This window comes from Chrysemys picta, chromosome 10 (assembly GCF_011386835.1).
Source record: "Chrysemys picta bellii isolate R12L10 chromosome 10, ASM1138683v2, whole genome shotgun sequence".
Lineage (NCBI taxonomy): Eukaryota > Metazoa > Chordata > Testudines > Emydidae > Chrysemys > Chrysemys picta.
Window position 1 is genome coordinate 77,541,312 of NC_088800.1, and position 23,962 is coordinate 77,565,273.

The 23,962-nt window shown below is 45.3% G+C and overlaps 1 protein-coding gene across 3 annotated transcripts in view; it reads right to left on the reverse strand.

Annotated features, from left to right (window-relative positions):
* Positions 1–23,962, reverse strand: part of TTYH3 (tweety family member 3) — a 95,574-nt gene that overhangs the window by 31,237 nt on the left and 40,375 nt on the right. For all 3 annotated transcript variants that reach the window (XM_005289105.5, XM_005289106.5, XM_008164708.4), the window contains exons 2-5: positions 13,748–13,917; positions 4,222–4,333; positions 3,161–3,381; positions 2,186–2,281 (exon numbers count right to left, since the gene is read on the reverse strand). In XM_005289105.5, coding sequence (XP_005289162.2) covers positions 2,186–2,281; positions 3,161–3,381; positions 4,222–4,333; positions 13,748–13,917 — 599 coding nt within the window. The remainder of the gene's footprint in view (positions 1–2,185; positions 2,282–3,160; positions 3,382–4,221; positions 4,334–13,747; positions 13,918–23,962) is intronic.

The window sequence follows — 23,962 nt, forward strand, 5'->3', positions numbered from 1 at the left end:
TTATATTAGTAAGCGTGTGGCTTATTTCATAGAAGAAATGAAGGCTCAGCAATACACAACCTCTGGACAGTACTCTGCTATTCAGACTGAGTCTTGCTCCACTTCTGGGCAGAGTGGTTGTGAAAATTATCAGGTTTGTATATTAACAAGGTTCTGCTGTATTGTGACATATGGATAAGGTGGTGTTGTACACTTTGACATGGTCAGCCAATCAGTTCACAATGGAGCATTTGGTATTTTAATGTAAATGAAGGGGATTGGTTCAGTAACAGTTTGACTAGAAGATCTACAACTGGCATTTCACCATCTTGCTTGGCTGTAAAACATGGGTTCTTTATTTTGTGAACTTCCTTTGGGGAATGCCTTAATTTGAGACTCTTGCTAATAAAGAATGAGTTTCTAACTTGAACTGCGGGTTTACCATCTGTGCATACATTTGCAATTTTGTCCCTTATAACGTACCAAATATGTAATAATCTGGCAGGTAACTAAAGGCTGAATATATGTGCAATTTCTATCACGCTAGGGCAATTACGATCATGCCAAGGGACCATCATGGTATCAAATTTCCATAATGTTTACAAATGCATATTTGGCTAGGATCACACTGTAAGGATGAAAACCATGTCAGAAGATGGCTGGGGGAATAGAGTTTTATTTAGGGTTACCATACGTCCCGTTTTTCCCAGACATGTCCGGCTTTTCGGCAATCAAACCCCCGTCCGGGGGGAATTGCCAAAAAGCCGAACATGTCTGGGAAAAATACGGACGGGCATTTCCTCTCCCGCGGCTGCTCTGCTCCTCCCCCGACTCAGACTTCAGCTCTGTTTAAGAGCCGAGCTGCCCGAGCCAGTGCTACCGGCTTCGGGCAGCCCCCGTGCCTCCGGACCCCAGCCGCTGGCCGGGCACTTCTCCTCCCCGGCTCCCGCTGCTCTGCTCCGGCGGCGCAGGGTCCGGAGGCAAGGGGGCTGCCCGAAGCCTGTAGCGCTGGCTCGGGCAGCTTGGCTCTTAAACAGAGCCGAAGAGTCAGGGGAGGAGCAGAGTAGCTGGAGCCTGGGAGGGGAAGTGCCCAGCCGGCGGCTGGGGTCCGGAGGCATAGGGGCTGCCCGAAGCCTGAGCGCTACCAGCTTCATCGTTTGCCGGGCAGCCTCCAGACCCTGTGCCCCTGGCTGGGCGCTTCCCCTCCCGGGCTCCAGCTGTGCTGGGGAAGCGCCGGCCGGGGGGCGCAGGGTCTGGAGGCTGCCCGGCAAACCGTGAAGCCAGTAGCGCTTGGGCAGCCCTTTTCGCGTGGCTGGGAGGGAGGAGGGGGAGTTAGGGCGGGGACTTTGGGGAATGGGCGGAGTTGGGCAGGGAAGGGGCGGAGTTGGGGCGGGGCCGGGGCCAGGGCCCCATGGAGTGTCCTTTTAAAATATGGTAACCCTATTTTATTTTAACATGATGCCTCAGCACAGTGGAAATATCTGCAATGTACATGTGAATAAAGTTGATGCACATGACTAGTTCTACTCTGACACACACCTCTTGCTTCGCAGCAGTTTCAGTGGCCTTCACAGTAAACAGTTTCATGTCTGCTAAAGTGTCACAGCCAAGGCCAGAGGAAAGGTAATACGACAATCAGGCATACTACCAGGATGCGTGTTAAGATGCAAGGCTGGAGACTGCATTAACAGTATTAATCACCAGATTTAAGCCCCACCCCCACACTCCTATCCGGAGCATCAGTGGATTCTTCCTTTTAAAAGGCCATTTTAATCTTGAGAGGGTCTTCAATTGGGGTGACAGTACCATGCACTGCAGCTTTCCTGCCTTGGGTAAGTGAGCCAGAAAGAGGTTACCGATGCTAACTGTCGGAATCGGGGAACTCTCAGGAATAAGTTCCTTGTCTTTTTGACACTAAAGCTGGATGTTAAACAGATACAGAGTTCTTCTGACACACACACACACGCACACACGCACACACCTTCCTGTGAATGTATCCCAGATGTTGTCCTAACCCTGTCAGTTTAGAGAGGCTCTGCAGAGGATAGCTCTAATTGGTAAGCACGCGATCAGCCATCATTGCACTCTACAAATACTACTCAGCAGCCCATGAATGGATTCAACGGCACAGTCTGAAGGACTCAACTAGCTATTGTTAATCCTCTGCCTGCATTTCCTCAAGAACTGACTCACTGACAGGACTTACCCAATGAGAATGGCCTTGGAATTTCTAATTAGTCCAAAGAGCACCAGCAAACAGATCAGCACATGGAATAGAAGTAGGCCCAGGTATCCCAGCCACCTGCAATATATGGAAACATAGTCTGAAGACAAAAATTGGTGTCTAGAGAATAGGCGAGCATGCCTTGAGAGAGAAACTTGGCTCTCCCCCACCACAGTCAAGCCTAGCAAGTAAAATTCACTACTAATTACTAATGATGAACTGCACTACTCAGATCACATAACTAGTCTACAGTGTTCTCAGCTGGCTAGCTCTAGTAAACAGGCGTGAGAAAGTGTTTGCAAGAGTGACCAAAGCATTAAGATGTTCAGTAACATGCTTCAAACTTAAAGGTGACTGGTCTATGCAGCTGGACACTATAGAAAGAGCAAATACAACAATAGTACAGGAAGTTTAGTTTGATCTATATCTGCCTGAAGAATAACAAGAGCACTTCTGGACAGAGGGTACTTCTGAAGTATCTATTCATTTCTCTCCCAAATAGTGATGGTCAATTCTGTACATCTCCAGCGGCTGCTGCGTAACAAGGCCTCTGTATTGTGAATGCATTATAGCGTGTGGCAGGCCTTCATCTATAGAACATCCAGACAGCGAGGCAGCAAAGTGAAAAAGCTAACCCCATGCCAGCACCAGAGTGTGAGCAACACAACTTAATGGACTTTACCTGCTCAAAGTAACGCTGATCTGCTGATTAAGTCAAGTCACTTTTGTTCTAATATGTTTTTACCAAGACTCAGCACACTTTTGCTCAGGAAAACAATCCCAATAACGGCAGACCTAAAATCCCTGCTGGTGTAGAACAAACCTATAGATCAACTAACTAGAAAAATTTTCAGTAGTTGATCTGACCTGAAAGACATAAGCTTTAGCATCCATCATGGCCTAACACACACATCATATGGATGTCACATCAGTGGTACAGACCAACATGTTGCCCACCTGTACCAGTCATATAGATCAATCTGAACAGCCAGTTCCTCTAATGACAGTTCCTCATTCTTCCAGAAAGGAATCTCTGTTGTTTGCCTGACCAAATCATCCAAGAGGCCCTGGAGTTTCTGGATGACGTGCAGGTAATCAGTCTGTTTCATGAACATCTCCTCAAGGATCAGCAGGTTCGGCTCCATAGTTTGGTTCAGGGCCACTGCAGTGTCCAACACCTGTGGATCAGACAGAAGAACAAGGGGAAAAAAAACATTTACAAGAGAGTCTGCCAGTCTAGGAAGAAGGCCGGGGGGAGGGATGGGGGGGGGGAAGAGAGAGAAGATAGGGATTATCACTGTCAACAACTGATGGACAATTTCCAGATTACTGCACCAAGCCTCTTCCAGACTCTGGGACCATTTATCTCCACAGGTAACTTACAATGAGGGAGTCATAACTTCGGATTCATTTGGCACTGAAGATGGAGGTAAGCTACCACAAGTACCACCATAAACCTAGGAAAGATTCACCAGGGCTGGGCAGGAAAGAGAATAAGCTTATTTCCCTGCTTTTAATCAGCCTCCTTTGCTTTACTTTGGGATGGATTGTAAAGCAGAGGCTTCCTTTTAAGCCACACGTCAGCGTGCACTGGAAGCCCACTGTAGTGTTGGGATAACAATAGGCAGACCAAGGCTGCAGAGAAGTAACAAAGTGAAAGCCCCTAGAGGCAGCATACCTGGAGCACAATACTGCAAACCACCATGTTTATTAACAGTGCCATTTACTACAGAGCTACTGTTCTCTGCTTTTGGCCTGGCACCTCTTCTGCAGGCGGAGGAGTGCTAACGAGAAGCTGTTTTTAACCACACACAATCGAGAGAGAACACTTCATTTAACATGTTTAATTTGCTTTGATATTTTTAGAAGCAATAGAGACTGAAGAAATTATCTCCCCATTAATGGAAATTGTGGCGAATACTTCTCAATTCAGAGAGTAACAAAAGAGGGGCAGACACAGATGGAAACATCTGTCTCACACACCTCATTTCCTTGCTACAGTCCTTCCCTGTACTTACCCGGTCTTGGACCCCAGCCACCGTGCGGTTTGCATGTCGCAGTGAGTATGTCAGCCGGTGGATGCCGTCACTGGTCTCCCCATTTCCATAGAAGCCAACAGCGATGCCAGCGCTGTGGACAGAAGAGCAAGGAAGGGCTGGTTTACAGCGAGAGTTTATCTATGCAAGTTACTGCTGCTTCTTTCAGCACTCCTACCCTCCCACCAGGATTTCCCTCAGGAGGAGAGCAGCATGCCTTCAGCTCTGGGGTAATGACACTAGGACAGATGGAAAGATATAAGGAACGGATTTGGTGAACCTGAAAGTCAGATTTGATATGCTACAAGTGTAACTGTGGGCTTTGTTCAGTGCCTCTAGGCTGAGTGACATGCACCCTTTTGTTAGGGGTAAGAAAAGAGTAGTTTATGGCCCAGCTTCGAGAGTTAGGCCTGGTCTACACGGGGGGAGGAAAAATCAATCTAAGATACGCAACTTCAGCTACTAGAATAGCGTGGCTGAAGTCGATGCATCTCAGATCGACTTAGAATCACTTACTTCGCGTCCTCGTGGTGCGGGATCCACGGCCGCCGCTCCCCCACGGACTCCGCTTCCGCCTCTCACCGTGGTGGAGTTTCGGAGTCGATGGCAGAGCAATTGGGGATCGATTTATTGCGTCTACACTAGACGCAATAATAGATTCCCGACAGATCGATCACTACCCACCAATCCAGCGGGTACCCTTATTGCAGGGCAAACAGAATTCAAACATCGCTATGGGCTATCTGGATTATAATCAACTAGCCAAGTGTGTCCCCCCACCCCCCCAACTACCGTGAGGTACTGCTGTGTATTGCTAAATAGGTGCCACATTCCAACCCACATGCAGGAGAAGCCATTCACACCCACTGTTGAAAAGCCTTACTTAGGCCATGTCTATACGTACAGCGCTGCAGCTGCGCCACTGCAGTGTGTCTGGTGAAGATGCTCTATACCAATAGGAGAGAGCTCTCCCGTCGGCATAAAAATCCCACACTTGTGTGAGCGGCAGAAGCTATGGTGGGAGAGCTCCTCTTGCCAATGTAGCACTGTGCACACGAGCACTTGTACCGACATACCTCATGTCGCTGAGGCGGGTGGCTTATTCACACCCCCGAGTAACAGAAGTTATCCTGACATTACAACAGTAAGACAGGCTGCAGTGTAGACAGAGATCCCATGCCTCAAGCATCTGTGCACGAATTATTTTGCTCCACACCCATCTCATTATCCCCCCACTCCCTTATTCTAAAATATAAAACTGCATCAGCATCTATTTTGACCAGTCCTCTCATAGCATCAAGGTTTCTAATGGGGATTATGGTATTAAGATAGTAGGGACTTGTAACCACTGGTGCACAAGTCTAGAAAAAATAAAAAAAAGAGTTGATTTTCAAAGCAAGAGAATTTAGTTTGGGATCGTTCAGACTCTTACTGATGTCTAACCTGGGCTCTGGTCAGACAGACCCATTTTCCAGTCAAAACCATGGATTGGTTCTTTTGGAATCCATTAACCAAAAGGAGGCGGAGCATGTAACCAAGGAACAGCAGTGGAAACAGGGCGGGTATCTCCTCCCAGGCAGTGACACCTCCTTGCTTCCATCAGGCAATCACACCAGAGACACTTTCAGTGAGCTTCCTTTCCATTCCTCCCTCACCCAAAATCCATCCACCCAGTTCTGTCCCCAGTAGGATGAGGCGGAGGGGCAGGAAGAGAAGGAAGGAAGGTATGGAGTTAACCTAGACAACAGGTTGCCTAAATTATGGCAATTCTTGTGTTTTTTGAACTTCCTGTTCCCATTTCAGATTTTGGGGCTTCACACAAAGATGGGAAAGATTCCTGGTGCAATGGTGGCCCTCAAGATGCCATGTTTACTTATTTCATTGGGTGTTTTTAGGTCTCTAGCTAGTATTTAAGCTAGACATCTAATTTCTCTGCACCAACTTTCTGCCAGTCCCTGGGTTACAGGTTACAGCCACTGCCCTGGAGGTTTGATGGTGGTGTAGGAAGGAAGTACTCCAAACAAAAACCTTCAGAACCAAGGGGGGTGGGGGGAAAGAGAGAGATAATGGACTTTTGCATGTGGATCTGTCCTGGCAAGTATGCCAAGCTGTCTTCCAAATTTCTAGCTCAGATAAATTCCTCCTTTGCTGCAGAAAAAAAAATAGCCCCCCTGCTCCCTGGCCTTACCATGTTAAAAAGGACCAGCAGGACAGTGTAGCTAGCCCCAACTGCATCTCTACTTGTTCTCAAACACGCAGAAAACAGAAGCGGAGATCACACACTGGAAGCAGAGCAGCTGCATGAGTCTGTCAGTCCCATGGATTTTCCCAGCAATCAGGGCCTTCATAAATTATAAAGGGCATGGCCTGTAAAAGCCTTAGTTGAGGAGTTTTCCACAGAGGGAGTAGCTGCCCTACATCTTGATTGCTTCAGGAAGAGGCAGAAGGCATACAATTCTAATGACATTTACAGTCCTAGTACAGGAAAGAGATTCAATTCCCATGAACACTTTTCCACAGAAGCACTTTCATCATGTAAATGGAATTGGTAATTATACAGAGAAAACCCTCCAGATTCCTCCCCTGCTGGAATTTCTAGCTTTGACAGTAGCTGTAACTCCAGGAAGAGTGTTAGTCATGAGCAAAGCGAACTAGAAGCTGACAGTCCAGGGCTGTGTGAGAAGTCCTGCGTGAGAAGAAGCTTGGAGCCATGTCACTGCACTACGCATATCAGCCCCCCGCCAACCCCATGCTTAGTAGCCAAAGAAAGTAGCTGCGGAGGGGGGGTGGCAACAGACACTGAGCAGATTGCACCCTCCCCGAGAACTGAGACAAAGTCTCCTGATTGTTTTGTGGTGTAAACTGAGTCCGTTCCAGACCATTCTTAAGAATGGAGCAGCACAGATTTGATCCCTACAATTTTTGTAGGGCCACTATTCTGCAGCAAACTACAGCTGCCTTAGAGTCACTCCTCCAGAACAGACTTGATCAGCGCAGGGGTCAGCTGCCTGGTTCTCAGTATTCTCTGCACAGCAGCATTTTAATCAAAACAGATCAGAAACAGCACCCTTAAGGAGTAGCAGACACTTTGTACTTAATAATGGGGCACAGCCAGGTGCCTAAGCCAGTTTTACTGTATCCTGTTCAGTTTATAAATACTGAGTAGGCAGTTGAGCAGCCAGCCGCGTAAGAGATAGACATACACTAAGCCGTCAGAGGGTTCTAGAGCTGCGGCACTAGAACAGTGGTTAGTCTCTTGCTTCCCTGACAAAGGAGGCAGATGTTCACTTGAGTGCCCTTCTCCCACCAGACAGCAACTTCCATAGAAGGAAATCTATTAAGACATTCAATATTAGGATTGGAGGATAAAGGAAATTCAAAATTAAAAGATACCACTGAAGTCTGCAAGTCAAGATGTCTGTCATACATCCACTGTGGGATGAAGACGGTATTAATTACACCACCAAGAAGAACTATTCAGTCCTGTTCTTTGTCAATAAGAGCCACTGAAATACAGAAGTTCTTTTTACAGAAGCAAGTTTCACAACATGTCCATTCCCCAGGACCGGCTCCAGGGTTTTTGCCGCCCCAAGCAATTGCGATCGGCGTCCGCTCCACCACGCCGCTTTCTTCTTCAGCGGTAATTCGGTGGCAGGTGCTTCCCTCCGAGAGGGATCTGCCTCCAAATTGCCGCCCCTTCCCCTTGGCCGTCCCAAGCACCTGCTTGCTAGGCTGGTGCCTGGAGCCAGCCCTGCCGTTCCTTTTCCTACCACAATGGAGGGAAGGAAGCTCAGTGCCTGCAAGGGTTGCTGTGCTCTGGTCCCAGCTGTGAGAGAGAATGAGCTGTCACAGGTCAGGGGAATGCAGCTTGAGATTAGCGAGAAAGTAATGGGGATGCCGCTGGGGAATCCTAGCAAAAAATGATCTGTTTTAGTAAATATTCTTACCTAGATTATAGAACAGACACTAAAGTTATAACTGCTAAAAAAGTACACGGTGCGTATCATAGCAGTGGCGCCTGTCCTGTGGGGCTGGCTGGCGGTGGCTCCCCGCTCCAAGTGTTGTGACCTCTACGGTTGCAGGGCCACTCACTCAAATTTGGCCCCACTGGCAGCCGGTCATTGTGACAGAGGGGTGGCTGGGCCAAACCTGAGTGTGTGACCCCCTGCAGCAAGGAGCAGAATCCAGGCAGCCCTGCAGGACGGAGCTGTAGGAGTCACCACTGTGGGAAGTTGGATTTTGGGTGCCCATCTAAAGCAGCCTCTAAGTGTCTCAACACAGATGCAGAGTGCTGACAACTCCAAATAAAATCATCTGCAGCTGTGGATGCGCCACTCTGAAAACTGGGCTCAAGACAACTCAGCTTGGGCACCCAAAAAAATGGTGAAACAGAATTAGAAACCACTTTTGAAGAATCTGTGTCTTAGCAAGCATTTGCCTAAAGTTTTATAGGAGCAGTTAGAGAGAGAGCGAGCGAGATTGAGGCCACTGGGCTGTGTAAATGGAGGCACTGTTTGCCATCTGCTGGAAAATTTCTTTTCTTTGCATTAGAATGTAAATATTTGTCCCATTACACAAACCAGATATGCATTGGAGAACTCAGGAAGGTCCTGAAGAAGTATATTCTGTGGTTGAGTGTAAGCAGACCTGCCAATCTCAAAGCACTGTGCTCTATGGCTCAATACTCCCACACCTCACAGTGTGAAGAGACATGCTTTGCACCACTCAGCATGACTCCTCCCCGCAAGGACAGGCTCAGTGTATCTCAGGGACAAAGCTACAATGAGGTAGTCACATTAGAGCCCATGGAGGCTATGGGAGCCCAATCTGCAGAGGCCACTCTGCTCTAGTTATGCCAGTCTACCTAGAGGTAGACAGGGCAGGAAGTGGCCCCCAGCCAGCTGGGTTCCCACAGAAGCACTCCTGCACCTACCACAACCCAACCCCACCGCAGCGTGAGCCGCTTGTTGTGATGCTGAGACCACACCTGCCACCCTATGCCTGTCCCCACAGGCCCTTGCTCTGGATTCAGACTGTGGCCATTGCTTCAACAGTGAGGAGCTCATCCAAAAAGATGCAGGGCCCGCACAAGGAGACAGGGGGACCCAGGTACTGTTGTGATGGACATGTGCAGCCCCTGATCAGAGTTAATCTCTTTATTCTGTTACAAAGTGCTTCTCCTAAGTAGGCTAGATTCACAGGTGCACTCTAGCTCCTATGCAACTCTGACCATGATTTTCCATTGTCAACCTAGCATGTTTAGCCAGTTAAACTGGGTTTATGGAGTGGCCCAAAAGTAAATGGAGCATAGCAGTGACCCATGCCTCATCAGGGTAGGATCAAACCCTACCCGAATAGCATACCTTAGAGGTATTTAGAGAGGTTAGCTATTGGTGAGGGCTGGCTCTTTATCTAGGTGAGGTGAAATTTCTATAATATGTAAGCAGACAACCCATAATAATGTAAAAGGGATTGGATATCACCATCTTAGAAAAGTGCTGAGGAGGTGGTGATTTTACATTTTTTATTTATTTATTTTTTCTAAAATAACTTGGCAGTATGGATCCTTGTTTGGTTTTGTGACACAGAGAGCACACTTATGACACCACTTGTTTGCATTTAGTGCCCAGCCACATTATTTGTGAACACAAAGCAAATGCTGTTCGTGCTCAAATGGCAAGTGTTCCATGGGCAAAATTGTGGGTGCGGGTATGAAGATTTGGGGTTTGATTCCCCACTGAATTACTTCCCTATCTTTTACAGTGGTAGTGCCCTTCAGTTAGTTCCAGCAGAGCTGCACCAACTTGAAACTGGAGGAACAATGGTGACACAAGCTTGAAGGCTTTTTGACCTACTACATGTATACTTTGGATATGCTTAGCTACTTAGTTAGAAGTTCGACACATAAAAGCTGAGTTACAGGTGTTTTATGTTGATACAATATGTATATTTACTAATGTATGAAGTCTCAACTGCTGTTGCACAGATTTTTCCATTAGATAAAATTTCCTGGTAAAGTGTTAGTTAGGTTTTGAATATAGGTGCTTTATCTTACAAAAACATCCAAACAAGATAGATTTTTGGAGACACTCACACTGACAGAATTACCGACTTGAGATCATGTCTGCAGAGCTCCTGCACCATAAAATTTAGCACTAGCTCACTGAACAGTGAAATTTTTGTATAAACATGTACAGAGAACTTGTGTTTAGACAGCCTGCATATTGTGTTGGGGTATTTATGGATAAGACAGGTACCTTCTGATTTTCCATGTTGGTAAAGGTAAGCAACAGTGAGGATTTCAGAATTGGGAAGGGGGCCCCTAATCTATTTTTGCATCAGGGCCCTCACTATGCCCCTGGTGTGTCTCATTCAGTTTTCCTACCCAGGAGGAAAACTACTGTAATATGGGCCTTCAGGGTGCAGGGCTTGAAGTGAGAAACACACTCATGCCCCCAACGTGAAAGACTGATCACCAGGCTTCCTAAGTATTCAGAAGCGACAAAGGCAGCTCATGGAGCAACTGGCCTTCTAGGAAGAAAATACTACACAGATGAGCAAGTCTAGCAATGTTATCTGGAGTGCGTACATAGTCCAGAGTTAGCTAATTCTCAGGTAGGAGGACTGTTCAGACAGTGAAAGATTCACAAATGTCTAATCATTGAATCTCCTTTCAAATAAAAAAAAATGAAAGGAGATTCAATGATTAGACATTGTGAATCTTTCACTGTCTGAACAGCCAAGCTATACATTTTCATCTTTGCACAAAAGTGGCAGCATCCACTCCTCACATCAATAGTCCATGTTGGCCAGCTTTGCTAAATGAGCAGAATTTCTCTGTAATCATCCTAGAACAAGCCAGAGCCAGAGGTTGATTACATATTCTCTCTCCAGGTGCTGGAAGACAGACATCTGGAGTAGTCTTATTTCCAGTCACCCTAAAATACATTGGCATCTGCCGGTCTGCCACCCTTAGTTCTTCCTAGTCCTGTGGTAGAATATATACCCAGTCAACTAGTCTGACTAGCACCACAAGCTAACCTGTGACATCTAGACCCTTTTTAAAGTGCAGAGAAAGCAAAGGGTTGTCCATATTGTGTTCCTTAGCCAGCCATAAACTCTCCTGTCCCGCTGCTAGAGGTGGCAGTACATCTGAAAAACAGGCAGCTTACCAGAGCTGCAGGTTGCAAAGACAGTGTCTGCTGTCTTTGCAAGAGAGAAAGCAGCATTTGGACAGCACTTTCAATCACCACCAGTGATTATGAACTACTGCTTCATAAGCTAGCCAGTTATCAATTCGGTGGGGTGGGAGCAGGGCAAATGTAAAATAAATGAAGAGTCTAGCAAGAATTTTCCTGGAGGAGGAAGGAAAGATATTGCTTGGACAAATCATAAACCTTTGCTGGAATGACACACTCCTCCCAATTCATGCTTGGCAAAAACAACTAGACTATCAAACACTGAAGCAGCTAGTTGAGAGTTCAGAAGAGATTCTCTCTAGCTTACTTTCAAACACCAGTTTTTTGTGGGGTGTATGATCAGTAATTTAACCTTTTATCTGCCTACTTTGGGAGGCATGAAACCCACAACAACATTTCCCATCTCACCCTTTCTACAGGGTAAAAACCTCACTACTGCAGATGCCTTGGACACAAAAACACTGCATAACAATAGCTACCAAGAGCCTGCAGCAGAACATTTATAAATAGCATCATTTAAAGCTCCCGTAAGAAAAGGTTAGGAACACAGCACTCAAATAAATTGGGAGTGGATGTTCATGCAGCTAAAGCTCCTGGGTCCACGAACAAGCAAGGTGACTGGGAGTTTAGATTTATTCTCTGAAAATTATTATTTCCCCCCTTTCCACTCAATACATCTATATTTGCCTAGAAAGGCACAGTTACTCTCTGAACAGAAGCCACTGTGCGACAAGATGCCAGCCCTTCTCGAACATTGCAAATCTCAGCTTTTAAAGGTGAAACCATCCCCAGTTTTCTATGCTCACAATAGAACGCACTGCTCTGCTTCACTGTTTGCTCTAGCACTTGAGGGTTTCTATTCTCTTTGCCCTGTGCCTGGAAAGAGAAAATGTGAACATGTACAGAGTACAAGCTAATCCCTCCCCAGGCAGCTAAGCCCCTTATCCACAGAATACAGCCCCGCCACCATGCAAACCTGAATGCTGCAGTCCAAACAGCCACCGACTCACCACGTGAGGAGAAAGAGGGGGAAGAAAAAAAGAATCCCCTCCCCATTTCTCTCCCTTTGCTTTCCTCAGAAGTGAAGAATTCCCCGCAAGTTCAAACACTGGAAGGAGAAATGTAAACGAAAGCAAAAGCCCCCTAAAGATTCTCCCAGGCTTCTAGCTTTTTACAGTGCTGATTCACTATAACTGCACCTGATCATTGTGTTCAGGACAGGTAAGTGGAAAATTAAGGCCTGATCTGACTGACATGGTAGTTTTGCATGGTCAAGGAATGCATGATCTTCCAAGTATTCTCAGAATACTTTAAGAGTTAGAAACCAGGATGACGCATGGCAGTTGATACTGTAGAGTTGCATGGTATTTCTAACCATAAATCACCACGACCACACCTGGGAGATCACCTCCACAGCAGGACTAGTTTTGCGAGTATGGACACTGATCAGCCCAAGCAGGGCCGGCTCTAGGCACCAGCCGACCAAGCACGTGCTTGGGGAGGCACCTCAGAAGGGGCGGCCAATGTTGGGGTGGTGAGGGGTGCTCAAGGGGGTTTTTTTGGTTTTGTTTCGGCCGGGCAGGGTTCCTGGTCTGCACCAACCCAAAAGCAGAATCCAATAGGACTGTATTCTCTTTCCCCATTATCCACTTGCTGCCAGTCTCCCCTCACCTCCCTCAAATGTTTCTGGCATTAAAACATTAGTGACGGACGCTAGCAACATCACTAGCAATCCTTAAGGCAGTGCATCAGTCTTACCAAAGGGATAAAAATGGAGCAATCAGGATTGCAAGCACTGGATACCATTTACATAGGAAGAAGTCAGTATTCCAAACTCCAAGAGGAAGAGCCATGCTTTTTTTACCCCTAAATCCACCTACCCAATATATTTGTTATTTCCTTAGGGAAACCTGCTTCCAATGTAAATTCCTGACTAGGCCCGATAATTATTTGAACTGCATCCATCTTAATTAGGTGATAAGCCTCTCAGGCCAGGGTCCTCGTTTAACTGCTAGTAAATGGCAAACACCCTGCTGCTGTTATGGCACTTTATAGTCATCATATGACTCAAACCATTATCCAGTAAGGTGTGGAATAGCAATCAGAAAAGTCTATGCTGGATTTTAAAGTTAGGAGTACACTAAAAGAGAGGAGGCTGTTTCCAACAATACCCTGTATCCAATATATTGAGTCACTGCGTTGGTAGCTGATGCTCAGCATATGTATGGTGTGGGAGGGATGCAGTGGAGGAAGTGGCAGTGACAAAGTAGGTGATGTTAATTTACCCTGCAGACAAAATGTAAACTCACCTGCAGACAAGCGTGGCTATGATAACACACCAAGCAGTGCAGCAGCAATCCGCATTTAAGTGCTCTTCACTTTTTCGATGGCGGCAGCACAGCCAGAATGAGTAGAAGAGGAGGAAGAGGAGATCCAGAGCAAGGCAGGACAGGGCAACACCACCGAACAGCAACAAGGCCTGAGGAAGAGGAGACACCAAAAACAGTTACATCAGAGGCATCTCCATAGCATAAACACATGGCAGACACAGATGATTTATCTGAGTCCCAGGGATTCTGCACTCATGGAATGGGTCACAGAATCCTCCCCTGGACACAAGACTTTAATGAATAAGCTTAGTTTCATAAACAGATACATTCACAAGCGGATGTGTGGAGTAAGCCACAAATAATGAATGTACTATTGTCTTCCTGAGTCTGCAAGTCACATGAATGAGTCAAGATTTGGCCTTTAATCCAGAGCAGAGATCAGTACTGGGGCAGCTGGTCGAACTGTACAGCTACAAGTATAAGAGTTTGTTTCTATTTCTGCAGGTCTCTTAATCTTCACGAATAAAATACTCCCTCCAAAATAAATGGTAGAGCAACACTAAGACTAGAAATCCAAGTGCATGAGTGGGTTTGAAACAGAGGGTGGAATTTATTATCCTCACTTGAAAGAGACACTCTGCTTTTAAAAATCAATCCTCAGTGCAGCAATATCTTGGAGGCTCAAGCAGGGCCTATATGCTCCCACATACTGTACAGAGACAAAACAATTATCTAGATAATACCAATGGAGATGGGAATATACAATACGTTTGAAATGCTCACAATCAGAACTAGTTTGTGTGACTACTTCTATTCATTTCTATGGTTTCCTTCAACGATACCCAATAAGAAACACGAGTGCGGTGTTAACTCCAAATTTCTCATCAGAATCTCAGTGAAACTAGATTCATTAACAAAAAACAAATGCTTCATTCAGAACATTCTAACATCAAATCCACACTTTTCCACATTAATGTAGTAAGAGAGACTTCAGCTGATTGCATTTAATAGTCACCAACATCCAAATTCTACCCAGAAAGCAAATAAAATTTAGAAATGGCTTTAATATCTGGAATGGGGCCCCAAGGATTTAGTGCTGACCCAATAGTCCTAATAGACTGCAGTTTAGATACAGATCTGTACCAGCATGGGCAAAACAAAGGATTTTTAAATCAATGTCATCTTCCTGATCTCTCTCTCTCTCTCCCCTCCCCCCTTCTCTCACTACAATCCCACACTACACTACATTACAAGAGAGATTTGATTTTTTTTTTTTTTTTTTTTTTTTTAAATTTAAAAACCTATAACTCCTACCTGGTCAGACAACTGAGCTGAGCAATGTTGCAGTTACATGAAATGTGGATTTAAGCAAGGGCTCTTACACCATGGATGAAATGCCAAGGTAACCTCCTCTTGGAGAGAGGGTTTATAGATTTGTATTTTCCTTCCCACTCCCTTTTTGTTTTATAGCTACCCCCAGCTGCATTAGTGTCCTGGGAAGTCTTGCAAGCTGTACAGTTCACTGTACTTCCAATCAAGCCTGTGTCAGTGTTGGTAGAACTTGATACTTGTCAACCATACATCATGAGATTTGCATCAGTTTACAGCCTGCCTGTTGAATTGCAAGTAGCCCACATGGCAGCATAGTATAATCATCAAGGCTTTGACAATAAATCCACAGCATTTACCAGAAGAAAATAACTACAGGTGATTAACACATCTTTCTGTGCTGTTTTGTTAGGTATCAGATCATACCAAGAATCATACACATAGCTGAAACTATCAAAATGGGGGTGGGGAGGCCAGAAGAGAGAGTTCTATTCCCGTCACTAGATCATACCACATGGTGTGTGTGCTGTTAAGAGTTTCTAAACAGAGGGGGTCTTCAACAGGGCAACTGTATTCCCACTTCCCAAGGCCTGCCATCTACCAGCAGACAGTACTAAACTAAATGCACCTGCCATACGGAGATTCCTTTACAACACCTTAAGTACGGTCCCAGGCAAACTGCACAAGAAAACAAAAAAACTCCCCCTTCAATGGATACGCTCAGAGAAGCATTACTGCCTGAAACAGGAGCCTCACTAATAATCCATCCCTTTCCTAACACACCGTAGTCTTTCTTCAGTGGTGAAGGTTTCATGCTGCAGCTCAGCACGAAGAGACATCATCCTCCCCCATACCAAAGATTGGGTGACAAGCGACTGGAATCAAGCAAAAAAAGTCAGGATTGTGAAGTGACGTTTTAATTTGTTTCGCTGTAACTATTCAGCCGAATGGGACTTGTCTGTATCTAGGAGCATGCCAAGGTTCTGTGTTCCCGTCAGAGAGCAAGGGTTTGTTTTCAGCTAGTGGACATACACCATAAAAAAATGAAATCATACAAGACTGGAGTTGCTAATCCTTCCAACAAAACAATTTAGGACCCAGAGACAGGATGGCAGTGAAAGACTAGCTTCAACTGAAGACAGGCCAGTACTTGCTTGCCAGGATTAAACTACTAGTATTTAAAGAGGGACTGCAAGGCTGGATAAAACCCTTAGTCACTTTATCCTGCAACACTAAATCTGGGACTCTGTTATTCAAGGCCACATTATTCTAAGTAAATTTAAAATTATGCACTTGGCTTTTTGCCATGGAGAGAGCACAGATTCCTCAAGCTATCAGAACCATTATAGCAAATGATGCAGGAACCATACTTATCTGGAGACAGCCTGAAGGAGCAACATTTTACCACTGTAGCAACACTTCTGGCAGAAGCCAAAAATCGAGCAGTCCTTGAATGTGAGTGTAAATCCAAGTAGTATCAGACAGATTGGCAGATGTAGCTATACTGTAGCAGCAACCTTTCAAAATAAAAAACAGTAGCAGTGCATACGGAAGCAGTGATTGTGCAGCACTGCTAGGATGGAAACAACCAAATGAAACTGGTTTCAGAGAGATTCAATACCCTGGAACTGCCATCCTTTGAGGCTGGAGTGGACAGCCGGCTGTACTTCCCACAGGCTTGCTGCTATTTAAAGGCTGGCCTGACTCTAGGACAGTCAGATTCCTGGTGTTGATAGTCACATTCACAAAATAAACAGGAGCAACAAGTATCCAGATCCCAACGCCAAGAAAGGGAGAAGTCCCAGAGCAAGAGAGAGGGTACCAGGGGCAACAGATTGCCACCATTCAGTGGATGGCTAGCACTATCTGGGCACTTGCAAGATCATCCGCATGACCCTACCATGTGCTTCATTCCTAGTTGAAGGGACCATCACTGTGAAGAGAGAGGGTAGTTCAGTTTCCAGAACGGTGCACTTCTTGACCTCTACTAAGATCACATCAACATGGGAGGTAATTCGTGCCAAGCGTAACTGGTTCTATTGATGTGCACCCCTATCCTTCGGAAAGAGCTGAAACCACCAACTCATTGTTCTGAGGCCAGAGGTTCCCAAACTGTGATCCACGGATCATTGGCGGGCCACAGAGAGATAGCTGGTCAAGTGGTTTTGGTTCTCTTTTTTCCTAGCTGCTAAGATTGCAACATAAAACCCCTAGAAATACACAAAATACTTAAATAGCAACTTCTCCATATAAGGAGTTGTTGTTACAGCCACAAAGACATCTGACCATCATGCATGGGAGGGGAAGCGATCTGTGTAATAGCATATGGACAAGAGGTCTACAAGATAATAGGAGAAAAACTAAGATGATCCTACCTGTAAGAGAGCTTGAGAGGCCCTCACCTGGGCCACTAAACAGCTTCAATATGGTAACTTTCAGTCACTACTCCTCGAACCAGAATTTAAACTTGTGGCCTGGAAGAGAAGAGCTCCCATCTAGTCAGTCAAAGCCAACCCAGTGCCCAAAGATCATTTTATGGATAGACGGAGTATACTGAAATCAAGAGATCCTTCCCCTTGAAAGGCTTTGTAACGGGGGTAGGATGATGCAGGTGCAAGGGTTAACATTTCCATTTAGTTTGCAGCTACGTGTTCCCCACTTTTGATTTTACAGCACTATAGGGCAGGATTTTGTTTGCTTAAAAAAAAAAATTTTACTGAGCAAACAAAACTTGTTCAAAGATTGCTGCTGCAGATAGGAGGAAGAGGTCTGGAAGGTTGGTTTGAGCACACAATTTGCCAGTAAACAGATTAAAATAGTGGTGTATCCCCCAGGAAACATTTTAGTAAAGTATGGAGCTTCATTAAAATCTTCTGAAGCAGGACACTAAAAAGCCTTCACATATCCTTGAAAAGCAACAGCATAAAGTACTTACTGGAAGAGCTAACTTTCCCTCATCACAACCTATTGATCCATGAGTGAGCCAGTCATTTTCACTACCACAATAAAACATAGCGCTAGTTATATGGCCTCAACACCAAGCCAAGAGAGTTGCCCTTGATCTTCATTTTGGACTTTTCATAAAGCCCAAACCAAAAACACGCACTTACTCTACACTTCAGGAACACTTCACCTGCATTACAGCAGTGGATGAAGTGTAACAACTGTTAGTGAGAAGCTATCCAGTCTACGGTGACATTTGGTGCAGGCCAAACTACAGAGACAAGACTCCGATGAGCAGACTTTCCGAGTTAGGCGCAGTGATAAGAATTTGGCTGCAATATACTTGTGGGTTGCATCTTCCACCAATGAGCTAAAAATTGCTTCTGCTTAAAATTCAGCTATTTCAGTCCAATGGACAGTTATGGATTTTAAACTAAGTGTCTACAGTTTGAGAGGATCCCAACAGTACAGTTAGTTTAATCACTGCTGGACTGTGAACTATTTATAGTTTACTTTATAATTTGCCTTTGCCAGAAGAAAGCTTTCCCTGCAATCTGTGACTAATGTTCCTTCCGGATTTACACACAGCAACTTGAGATATAAAATAAAAGCGGGGGGGGGGGGGGGTTAAAGGAGTGTGGGAAGAGAAAGATGCTCACCCAGAAGAACAAATGAAGCAAACTGGTCCACTGCCAATAGAGCACTCATATCTATTTATTCCAGTGAGTGATGTCAGTAAGGTGTGGGGGGGCGGGGGAGGGAGACACGACATCCTGAGGATATAAAGTAGCCCCAGAGCTATTTCCTCCACCTTTGCCTCTGGTACAAAGAGGGCCAGCACACCTCGCTCATTAAAAAGCCCAGTAGGAGTCCCATTTCTCCTATCCACTGCAAACACTACCCATCGCCTTTCAATGCTGACAGTTTCTTAAAGCTGGTAATGTGAAGGAAGCAGCTGACCTTCCAGCTCTTCCCCAGACCATGCGATAGTTTATCTTAATTCACTTTAGTAGGTTTAATGCATTGTAATTAGTCCGCTTTAAATGCAGCTTTCATTAATTCAGATTAATTTTCCTGAGTGTCTGCACATAGATAAGCCCTGAGACTGCAGTTAGAGTTTGACTAAGCATCCATCACCGCCCTTCCCCCTGTCACTCCGGCCCCCATTTTACAATGAATACATTCAGCACTGGAGGCCTGTATTCCAGTTTGGCCTGTGTACATGAGACAAAAGGTTCGTGGGCTCCAGTAGTCAGAGGTCTTGCCAGATCTTTATAGAACGCCAGGGCTGCAACAAAGGGCGATGCAGGTAAGGTTGGACCCCTTAATTACCACAGGTCAAATGGGGGCAAGGTCTAGAATTCATTCCAGTGACCCCCAGTCACAAAACAAATGTTAGCTAATAAGAACCCAAACCACCCCAGTACAAAGGATTAATTTAACATGAAGCTGGTATTTTCTTTAACTGCAAATTCAAACCCAAGCCATACTAATCAGCAATGGAATACTGGTGTTCCAATGGGTTAAAATTAAAGTACAACCCATTCTTTCCCCCAGTTGTTACCACACTCTAATCTCCATTTTACAGCAAGGAAACACTTCCTTACTGTAAGGGGGTAGGGAGTCCCTCTAAATTGGTTGCTCTTATCCCGTTTCCCTGTAATGACGGCTGAAAACCTCCACACACTATGGAAAGAATAAGACTCTTTCCAAATTCAGCTTCTACTGACAGGTCCCCACAGACTAAAATGTTTATTAAATGAGGCTTAGCTCAGAACTGGCAGCTTGTCAAATGAGCGTTCTCACTGAAAAGGTGGATTTCCTTTCTGGGGCTTTTGCAAATCCCCTTCCAGGAATCTAACAAAACAGATGCATCAGTGTTAAAGCAGTTATTTGTATTCCACTTTTGCAGGATTGGGATAAAGATTGTCAGGGGAATTGGCCTTCACCTTCAGAAGCTACCCCTTTCCCATATTCCCTAAGGTACAGATCAGACCAGATTGGTAACATTGTCTGGGGACAACCCGCAGTTATCTGCAATACTTAAGATAAAGGGACTCTCACTAGCAAGGGGATAGCCTAGAGGACCCAATGGGTCTCTTCTGTCACTAGTGTCTATGGTTCATAGTTTCCCTACCTCAACTACTACAGGTTTATACCATTTCTGACACTGCAAATACACAATGGATTAGTACATCTATTCCTGGCCCACAATGGTTCCTCCATTTGAATTTTTACCTCCTTAGACAGTTCTACTTTTTAACAAAAAGTAAAAACCAAAACCTCCTCACTAAGTAGTTTGCCAGCAAACTAGAAATTGGAAAGCAGTTGTGATAAACTAGGAAAGTGTGTTTATTAATACGGTACAGATTCCTGTGTGGTTGTTTATGATGAGTTACTTGCTATGGAGTTAGATCAAGAGGGACAGGTAAATAAACCAAGAACAGGTGAAACAATGGCCCAGATAAAGAACACGCCTGCAAAATGCAAATACCCTTTATAGCCATGGAGAGGAGACTTCACAGGCCCAGACCAGGTGACATGCTGAGAAGAGCAATCAAAGGGAGCATTAAACCCTTAAGTTGGTAGTGTAGACCAACCCAAAGGTTATGTTGGTATAACTACATCGCTCAGCTTTTGATTTACCACACCCCTGAGCGATGTAGTTATACTGACCTAGCTCCAGGTGTAGACAGCGCTATGCTGACAGACAGATACATAGGTATCGCCTCTCAGGGAGGTGGAGTAACTACACCGATGGGAGATGCTCTCCCGTTAGCATAGGTAGCATCTTCACCAAGCGCTGCAGTGGTGTAGCTGGGCCGCTGCAGTGCTGTAAGTGTAGACAAGCCCTTTGAAGTTTTCTAAGGTTCTAGAGAGGGAGGAAATTTTGGCATGTAGGGGAGACTGCCCAGGGTGTCAGTGAAAGAGCTCACAAGCGAACACAGACTGGGAGAAATAGGAGCTGAGAGCAGGCAGGTTCTCTCTAAGCAGGCCTAGGCATCTAGCCCGGGAGCTGCTAAGAGCCACGTGGTTAGGTCTCTGTGTTACCTTTAACCCACATCTCTGAAAGCTGTATTCCTGCTGTTAATATTAACACTGTGAGAGAAGGCTTTGTGGTGCCTGACTATTAACCACTAGTCTCAACTCCCAGGGAAAGTCAATCACAGGGCCTAAATGCCAACTGGGCGTGCTGAAAGTCAGGGTTGGTACACAGGGGGCTGTAACCCAAGTCTTGGTGTAAGGGTGGGCAAGTTGAGAGACTGAGGCCTGACACCTATGGGGTGCACTAAGGGAGACCCACAACAAGGACAGCAGTGCTGTTAGTCCAGTTAAAAGAAAAAGTATTAGTGTCCATACAAGTCAGAGACAAACAAGCACTAGGCTTTAGCCAGGTAGTGCAAGCTCCACTGCCAACACTTCCCCACAAACACAGCTCTGCTAATGGAGTTCAACTCTGCTATTCCAAGCCTGCATGTCTCAATGGCAAGACTCAGTGGTGCCAAGCTGCCTGTTGTGTACATAAAGCACTAGAAATGTACCAAGTCATTTTTATCCAAGCACATGATCCAAACACTAGCAGTCTTAAATATCTTAAAGGAAGGAAAAATTACTTCTGGGTGGAGTCAGTGGCTTAATCCCACTCCTCTCCTGCCCCACTAACCAACCCCCTGCCTGTAAGTCTCTTCAGTCTAAACATTTAAAAAGGGAATTAAAAAAAGAGGCACCTCAATTTCTACCAGTTCCAGCCCCAGCCCTTGGGTCACTGGGAGGAGGTACCACACACATCCAGTATCTGCACGTTCCTAGAACTAGCTCTGTACCAAAGCCAGAATTTGAAGCCAAGACTCCAGATGTAAGAAATCAATGCTTTAGCTCGCACACAAATCCAGATACATATGGAATTTCATTTTGAGCGAGCCACTGGTTCAGCCCTTCACCTATTAATTTCGTAGACTCCTCTGAGCATCTACTAGACCCATGGACTCCGCACATAAAAGAAGAGAGAGTAGTTCAGGAGTGAATAATAAATCTCCATGTGTGCCAGGAGTTGTTACCACCTACTCTCACTGAAGGAGGAGGTTTGGCTCATGACATTAGTGTTCCCAGTTACTAGTGTGAAAACACTCAGCCCTTCTGGCCAGTTAGCAATGTCATGCATATTGGGGCAAGGGACAAGGTGAATTGCAGAGACTAGTCTACGCCATCCCCTGCCAATGCAGGATTGTTCCCTACACCCCCCCTGGAAGCGCTAACTGTCTGTCACTACACACAGAATGGTGTCATTAGGGAGACCACCTGCCATTCCAATTATAGGGCAGGCACTGCTGAGGTCTGAAGGAAGTAGATATAGCACTTGGTATACAAGGAATACCTAAGGGACGGTCCAGACACTACTGGAGGCTAGAAAAGAGTTAACCTATTCTCCCTCCTGCAGAGTCTGTTTTTGTCTTCATGGAGTATGGGATCCTCCTAGAAACACTCTTCGACCTGAGCATGCACCACACTGCATAACTTCAAGGGCCCTCTACTATGGCATACTTGCATCCAGCAGAGATGGCTAGATGCAGCTCTCCATAATTGCAGTCATCCCTGCTCCTTTGGTCAGCCCAGAATGCCTTTCCCAGGGAACGCTGTATAAAAATTGCCCTCCTACTGGTAAGGGTGGGGGCCCCAAGACCAAATTCAGGATCACGGCAGTGTGTTCCCCTCCACAGTGGCTAACCAAATGATTAAAAGATGACTTTAGCTGGAACGGTGTTTAAATTACTCACTGAGCCCCAGCATAGATGGGTCCTTTAAGAGAGGGCTCTCCCCAAAGTCGGCAGAGGTGGAAAAGTCAATGGATTTTTCCCAATGGAAACAGCCTGTGAAGGTCACTAACTGGAAGTCAAATATGAAGGACTGGAGGACAGCCTTAAACAAAAAAACAAGGAAGGAGCAAGGGCAGCCAGCCAGATCTGTATGGGACAGAAACAAAACAAGCTTTATCCAGTCACGGAAAATTAGCTGAACGGAAATCCATCAGTGAAGAAGATATTTTTCCATAAGTGTGACCGCTGTAGATAATACAGCTCAGCTTGTTTCCTTTTAAATACAATTAGGCTGCATTTTGAGTATCTTCAAGGATTCAGTACCATATGCAGTATTTGAAAAGCTCTGCTATGGAAAGAAGCCACTTTACAATGCGTCTTAAATATATGCATGCACTTGCAGATTTAATTAGTGCATGCGCACATGCGTGCATGTGTGACTGTTCTTCCAATATACCTTGTGTTCTCTGCTAATGGCATCGCCACCTAAAAACAAAAACATTTCTCAGCACTGAGTACCTCACTATTTGGCAGCTTAGCAAGAGAAACTGAAAGGGAAGTGGTTTGAATAGATCTCTTCCTGTAACAAACGCAAAAGGAAAAAGCGTCCATAGAAGAGTAACGGAAACTGTATAGTCTTCACAACAGGAGTTTTGGTTGTGCAGATCTACTCTGAAGAGCAATAATAAATAAGAATAATAAAAAAAACCCACCAACTATCACACTTTGGGTTTTGAAGTTTGCCACCATTAATGGTGTTCCAGTTTACAAGGAAAAAGAGACACTCTAGTTACCAGTCCTACAAACTCACCTCATTATGCAAGATTCAAGCTGGGCTCTTCCTTCTTTCCCATCACCTCCCCTAAAAAGCTTTGGCAGGACAAATCATACCTTTTGTGATATCTCTCACCCCTTGTCTTCAAACAATTTTGCACAGCTGTAGCAATGCTGTTGATTAGGCACAGGGGGGGAAAGAATCCAGCTCATTTCCCTAGCTCAGATGGTTCAGTAGGGCTAATGGGAATTAAAAAACAGTAAGATATTTTGCCCCTAAACTGAGCAGATGATTTCATGTAGGGAGCAGATCTGCCAAACAGAGTGGTGCTAT